We start from the raw sequence: 7,139 nt of genomic DNA, 5'->3' as shown, positions 1-7,139 counted from the left end.
CAGCCAAATAACTCGAAACATCGCGATGAAATAAAAAAATATTTAAAACAAAAATTGTTGGATATGAAGGGGCTGATTGAACTATGACCTTGACAATGACCTTGATATTCATTTTCAGGGTTATTTGAAGGTCTACTTTCAATTTTCAAATAGAAACCCATATTTTTGATCCCGGATTTTGAAAGAGCGCAAAATTTTACGTCCAGATGAACTTTCATGTTGTTGAGGATTCTGGCATGCGTCGTCTTGACAATGACAATGGCGGCATGTGCCACACGCGTTTCCCCAGTATTCACTGCTTCGGGAAGCGTGCTCGAAGGACACGTGTCCCTCTTATTTAGGATTTATTGTAGATAATGTGTGCTCGATGATTGCCTTACGTAGGCCGGGAACTGGATTCTCCCGAATGAATTTGTGCTATGGATCTCACAAAAATAAAACTTTATTGCCTGATGGCCGCTCACGTTGTACAGACAGTTTTTCTCCCGAGAGGACCCGGCTTCCAGGCCGGCGCGATATTGCTTGGATTGAGGAGCCGAACGCTGCCGAAGCGTCGCGCAGATGACCGAATGGGCGCAGGCGAATCGCTGTGACATACCGCGAAATTTGAAAGGCGCAAAGTGCTGAATTAATATTAAACATACGCCGCCCCCGTTGAAAGGACATATTTTCAAAGCGCTATTCGTGTATAAAATACGGGGTAAACTTGAACTCTGGATATAAACTAGTTCGTTGAAACGAAAAATAATTCCTGAGCTGACTCGGATATTTGGCCTTTTTGAAACCTGGCTCAGGTGCGTGATCGCAAGGAAACGTTTAAGTGAATTAAAGGCCATACTGTGAACGCAAAAAATAAAAATAAAAATAGGAATGTATAGGCTCAATCTTACATTAGGTTCATATGATACGGGTGTATGCATTACGTATCTAAAGGAAACAAAAGTACAAAGGCTTCTCCGGATAAAATCGGTATAGAGACATTTAAGCGGATTAACAAAATGAGAAGGTAAGGACGCAACATTACATTGGTACGTGTGAAGCCGGTGAATGGGTTACGTATCAACTGGTAAAACGGCGATTTTCGACAATGGCCTGGTAAGCAAACCCTTCGCCGTACGAATTGTGGCGGCTCGCACCACACCGTCGGATCCTGGATGGACTTCCGCGACTCGGCCGAGTAACCATTGGAGAGGCGCCAGGCCCTGCTGCTTTAGTAGCACCATCTGATTGGGTTTTAACTGGTTCCCCTTATTGGTCTTCCACTTGAATCGCTCCTATAACGTATGCAGGTACTCTAGGCTCCACCTGCGCCAAAAATGTTGTCTAGCCTGCTCGACGCACTGCCAGAGCACAAGTCTGTTATCGCTTACATTGGTTAGATCGTGGCAAGGGAAACTATTGAGAGGGGTGCCAATTAAGAAATGACCCGGGGTCAAGCAAATCAGATCGTTGGGATCTTCGCTTAAAGGAGTAATTGGGCGCGAGTTTAGAACTGCCTTAATCTCGCAAAATAACGTTTGTAATTCCTCATAAGTTAACAGGGTCTTTCCGGCGATTTTGCAAAGATGACGCTTCGCGGATTTAACAGCGGCCTCTCACAGGCCGCCGAAATGAGGTGCATTAGGTGGGATGAATTTCCACGTGGTCTCTTGTTCGCGTAAAAACTGAACTATGTCTGATTGAGTTTGATCGTCGCGTAGGAAATTGACAAACTCCTTGAGCTGTGCTTGAGCCCCGATGAACGTGGTTCCGTTGTCCGAATACATACAAACAGGTTTTCCTCTACGCCATATGAATCGCTTAAACGCGGCTATGAAAGATTCCGATGTGAGGTTGCTGACGAGCTCGAGGTGTACGCTTTTAGTGGCGAAGCACACGAAAAGCGACAGGTATGCTTTGTGCGCGCGGGCGTTGCGCCGTTTGGATTCGCGCATTGTGAACGGACCGGCGTAAGCAACACCGCAATGGTCGAAGGGTTTGGAAGCGGTTACGCGTCCTGCAGGCAAGGACCCCATGATCGCCTCGGAATGAGTAGGTTTGGCTTTGAAGCACGGTATGCACCCATTTATTATTTTTCGTGCCGCTGAGCGTAAAGATACCGGCCAAAAACGTTGTCTTACCGCCGCCATGGTGGCCTGTACACCAGCGTGGGCGTTTTGCACGTGTTCTCGCTCGATTATGCGCTGGGTCAGTATGTGATTCCGCGGCATTAAAACAGGATGACGAGCGTTGAATTCTAGATTTGAGTTACCCAGTCAGCCTCCTACCCGCATTAACCCGTCCTCAGACATGAATGGAGATAGAGACAGTATGCTGCTCGATGTGCTAAGGGGACGTCCTTTGCACAATGCCTTGTGCTCCTCAGGGAAGCCCTGGAGCTGAGAGGATTTGCACATGGCTTCCAGCACTCTGGATATCTCTTGATGGGACACAAAGGCCGTAGGTTTGTCAGGTCGGCGAGACCTGAAAAATCTAAAACAGTATGCGAGAATACGGCATGCCTTGTTAAGGCTTGACTGCTTGCTTAGCAATTCATCTACGATGGAATGATCGGAGTCAAAGACGGCCGCGTAACATTTCCTCTGTTCAGGAAGATTTTCCATTGACCGCGCGAAGTCAGAGCTGGGCCAATCGTGACTGTTGGCTGACAGGAAAGTGGGGCCGTGCCACCATATGGAGGGCATTGTCAGCTCTTGCGGGTCGAGGCCGCGCAATAAGGCATCGGCCGGGTTATCGGATGACTTGACGTGGCGCCAGTCGCTAGGATTGGTTATGTTTTGAATTTCCCCGACTCGGTGGGAGACAAATACCGACCATCTTCGCGACGGAGAAATATCCAGTTTAGGACTATCGTGGAGTCTGTCCATAAAAATATTCGCATGCCGGTCGAGTTGAACAACGACCCAATTTTCTTGATCAATCTGGCCACAAATAATGCCGCCGAAAGTTCGAGGCGCGGTAGAGATAGCGTCTTGAGAGGCGCGACGCGAGACTTCGAGCATAGAAGCTCGACGCGATAAGCGTTGTTTCCGACTTCGGATCGCAGGTAAATGCACGCTCCGTAAGCCTGCTGGCTGGCGTCGGAGAACCCGTGCAGTTGTATTGAACGGGAGTCCGCAACATACTTAACGCAGCGCGGGATAGAGATTTTGTTGACGTTAACTAATTGCGATTTGAGTTTAAGCCACCGCGAGTAAAGCTCCTGTGGAACCGACTCATCCCAATGGATGCCCAGTTGCCAGAGTTCCTGCAGAATTAACTTGGCCTGAACGATCACGGGACCCAGCAATCCCAGGGGATCAAAGAGCCTAGAGATCTCAGACAGTATAGTGCGCTTGGAAACGACTGAAGAGCCGTGATCGACTTCGTAAGTGAAATGGAACGTATCCTGAAACTGATTCCAATGGATGCCCAATACAGACATTTCTGGACCGTTGTCGATTGCGACGGGACTGTCATGCTGATTCTTGATACCCGTCAACAGGTCGGGGTAGCTAGATGCCCATTTACCTAATTCAAATGCGCCTAACCGCAAGACCCTTATCGTCTCGTCGCGAATGGTTATTGCATCGTCGAAAGTGTCGGCTCCTGCGAGCATGTCATCGACATAAAAATCCTGCCCGACGCACGCGGAACCGATAGGAAATTCATTGGCATAATTCTCGGCTAGCCACTTAAGGCATCGCGTGGCTAAGAAGGAGGCGGAAGGAGGCGGTGCCGTACGTCACCGTGAGGAGCTCGTATGTCGCGACGTCAGACGCGGGGTCATTTCTCCAAAGAATGCGTTGGTAACGAGATTGTGATGTGTGCATGGAGACCTGCCGGTACATTTTAACGATGTCGGCGGCGAGGGCAAAGAGGAATGTGCGAAATCGCAGCAAGATAGAGAATAAGTTCTGCTGAATAGTCGGGCCGACCATGAGCGCGTCGTTTAATGAAAAACCGGAGGAATCCTTGGCTGACGCATCGAAGACAACCCTCAATTTACTGGATCCGTGAGAGGGTTTAATTACACAATGGTGGGGAAGGTAGAAGGATCCCGAATCCTCGCCCGATTTCCCGTCGATTAGTTTCATGTGACCTAGCTCACGGTATTCGTCCATGAATTGTGAATATCGTAGCTTTAAATCGGGATCGCGGTCAAGCCGCTTTTCAATGGCGCGGAAACGTTTCAATGAGACATTTTTAGAATCGGCGAAGGTAATGGGACCGGGCTTCTTGAAAGGAAGCTTGACAATGAATCTGCCTTAGTCAGTTCGCGAAAAGTTTTGCAAGGAGTGCTGTTCGCAGCGAGCTTCCTCGTCCGAATAATTGTCCGTGACTTCACCGACGTCTTCGATATCCCAAAAACGCGATAGTTGATTATGCAACTGCGCGTTGAAGATTATAGCATGCAAGGAGCGCACCTTTCTCGTTGGGCCTGGTGGAGCGTGTGAACGCCCGGCTAAAACCCATCCGAAACGCGTCTTATGTAGGGTCGGGTGCGAAGGAGTCGCTCTGATCTGCCCAACACAAAGCAAATCCCAAAAGTGCTCCGCGCCAATTAACACGTCAATATCTGATGACACGTGGAATTGCGGGTCAGCGAGTTCGAGATTCTAGGGAATCTCGAAGGCGCTTCTTTTGAGCGTGTAAGCCGGTAGCCTTTCGGTGATGTGTTCGGTAACGATGCAATCCAAGGAAACACCGAACGAATTGGTGCGCGATTGCAAACGCACCTTGGAAGCCTGAAACGATCTCGTGGCAGTTTTGTTTATCCCCGAGATGGCAACGTCAGAAGGACGCGTCTCAAGGCCGAGGCTTCTATAAGCCGCCGCGAAACAAAGTTAGCCTGGGATCCCGCGTCCAACAACACGCGGCACGATTTGCGAGAGCCCCAACTGTCGCACGCCCACACCACAGCTGTTGATAGCATAATGCAATCGCGAGCGGGAGCAGTGGTGTTGTTCGTGACAAGAGCGGCAGGAGAACTGGCCGGTGACAGCTCCCCCGTAGCGCGGTCGTGCACCTCTGAGCCGTCGGGCTTGGCCGGCATGGCGGCGGCAAGGTGCAATAGCGTATTATGTTTTGATTTACAGAGTTTACAGTTGCCTGAGGGGCACTTATTTGAGACGTGGTCAGTCGATCGTAAGCAGTTTGCGCAAGCCTTGCGTTTCCGAATTTCCGTGATTCTCTGCGGAACGGGCAACGCTAGAAAGTTTTGACAATGATAAATGAGATGGCTTCCTTTACAAAAGCTACACTTTGTCCTTACGGCCGCGACGCAGGATTGCTGCCTCGCACTAGATTGTGACTGGGCTCGCGCGCCTGCGCCCTTTGAAGAAACCGCGGGAGATTTACTGCTTGTTTCGAGCGTTTGACATCGATGGGCTAAGAATTCTATAAATTGTTTCAAGGTAGGCAGCTCGGAGCCCGTCAGCGACAATTGCCACTCACGCGATGTAAGCGTGTCGAGTTTATTGCTTAAGATGTAAATTAATAGATCGTCCCAATGCGCGGTGGGACGTTTTAGAGCTTGAAGAGCGTGAAGATGCCTGGTGGCGCCGTCCGCGATTTGACGTAGTTTGGCGATATTTTTTTCCTTTGCCATGGATGGCAATTCCATAATAGCCTTTACGTGACTGTGCACGATGGCACGTTTATTGTCGTAGCGTTCCTTTAGCGGATTCCAGGCTACCTCATAATTCGCGCTAGAAATTTCTAACGCAATGATTAACTTGGCCGCATCTCCGGTGAGAGAGGCCCTTAAGTATTGTAGTCTTTGAATATCGCTCAACGCGGCATTTGCATGTATTAGAGATTTGAACGTGTCGAAGAACGGAAACCATTCGTCATATTTTCCGGAAAATTTCGGCAAGTCAAGCTTGGGGAGCTTAATGTGATTGAAATGTTCTGTGACTGTGGCACTCGAAGTCGACGGTGAGGGGGAGGCAGCGGCACGCGGCAGCGCTGTAATGGAAAGCATTTCGCGTAACCTGGCGGACAACGAGAAATAGGCGTCCTCAAACGTTACTCGATTATTCGCTTCGCTTTCGTCGCGCAATTCTATTTTTGTTTGCACGCTGTCGTATTCCGACCAATAACTCTCGAGCTTGGAACGGCGTTCCTCGAGTTGCGCTGCCACGGACGGCGTAACGGGCCCGGCTGAATCCGCGAATGTTCGTATTCGCGTGCAGGAACCGAGTATTATTCCGCGTCGGCGTTTGAGCACGGCCACGTCCTCGTCATCATTTGCCATGACTGACGCGATATAGAGAAACGATACAATAAAGAAATGATTGGCACCGCTCGTGAAATAGCTGCCCTTACACTCGAATGCAGAAGTGTAATCGCACGACAAGGCGCGCTAAAGCCGTGCCGACGTCGTTAATCCTGGGGGACGAGGGCGTCGTAGGTAACCACGCGAACGTCACGGGATCCTGTATGTAGGCCGATTCCCGGATAGGCTGGTTGCGTTAAGCTGATTGACTGGATGAGCTGGGCGTCGTAGATGCTCGAAATCCTCCCGATTGACGGAGAGATTGTAACAGCGGTCCTCGCTTCCTGGTGGTCGAGGAGGTTATGTATTTCCAAAAGGCTGGTCTCGAATGCCCTGTGGGCGGCAGCAACGTGAGCGTTGTAAAATCCGGCTCGAAGGACCAAAATGTTGAGGATTCTGGCATGCGTCGTCTTGACAATGACAATGGCGGCATGTGCCACACGCGTTTCCCCAGTATTCACTGCTTCGGGAAGCGTGCTCGAAGGACACGTGTCCCTCTTATTTAGGATTTATTGTGGATAATGTGTTCTCGATGATTGCCTTACGTAGGCCGGGAACTGGATTCTCCCGAATGAATTTGTGCTATGGATCTCACAAAAATAAAACTTTATTGCCTGATGGCCGCTCACGTTGTACAGACAGTTTTTCTCCCGAGAGGACCCGGCTTCCGGGCCGGCGCGATATTGCTTGGGTGGGGAGCCGAACGCTGCCGAAGCGTCGCGCAGATGACCGAATGGGCGCAGGCGAATCGCTGTGACATACCGCGAAATTTGAAAGGCGCAAAGTGCTGAATTAATATTAAACACATGTTATGGATCAAAGTTGACCATAGAGGTCATTTCAAAGACAAATTCCTAATCGAAGCAAAAAACCAAAAAAT

At 49.8% G+C, this 7,139-nt stretch overlaps 3 protein-coding genes across 3 annotated transcripts; all 3 read right to left on the bottom strand.

The window, feature by feature from the left end:
- Positions 1-1,052: 1,052 nt before the first annotated feature.
- On the bottom strand, positions 1,053-2,129 carry LOC108769822 (uncharacterized). Its single transcript, XM_018521031.1, has 3 exons — positions 1,600-2,129; positions 1,371-1,461; positions 1,053-1,274 (listed from the first exon to the last, which is right to left on the bottom strand). Exons 1-3 carry the CDS (start codon positions 2,127-2,129, stop codon positions 1,053-1,055), a joined length of 843 nt encoding a protein of 280 aa, XP_018376533.1.
- Positions 2,130-2,770: 641 nt separating this feature from the next.
- On the bottom strand, positions 2,771-3,598 carry LOC108769821 (uncharacterized). Its single transcript, XM_018521030.1, has one exon. The coding sequence runs from the start codon at positions 3,596-3,598 to the stop codon at positions 2,771-2,773; it is 828 nt and encodes a 275-aa protein (XP_018376532.1).
- A 1,155-nt stretch (positions 3,599-4,753) lies between these two features.
- On the bottom strand, positions 4,754-6,238 carry LOC108769820 (uncharacterized). Its single transcript, XM_018521029.1, has one exon. The coding sequence runs from the start codon at positions 6,236-6,238 to the stop codon at positions 4,754-4,756; it is 1,485 nt and encodes a 494-aa protein (XP_018376531.1).
- Positions 6,239-7,139: the final 901 nt, after the last annotated feature.

The sequence above is a fragment of the Trachymyrmex cornetzi genome, unplaced genomic scaffold, assembly GCF_001594075.2.
Source record: "Trachymyrmex cornetzi isolate Tcor2-1 unplaced genomic scaffold, Tcor1.1 scaffold956, whole genome shotgun sequence".
NCBI lineage: Eukaryota > Metazoa > Arthropoda > Insecta > Hymenoptera > Formicidae > Trachymyrmex > Trachymyrmex cornetzi.
This window is presented reverse-complemented; position numbering and strand designations above follow the sequence as displayed.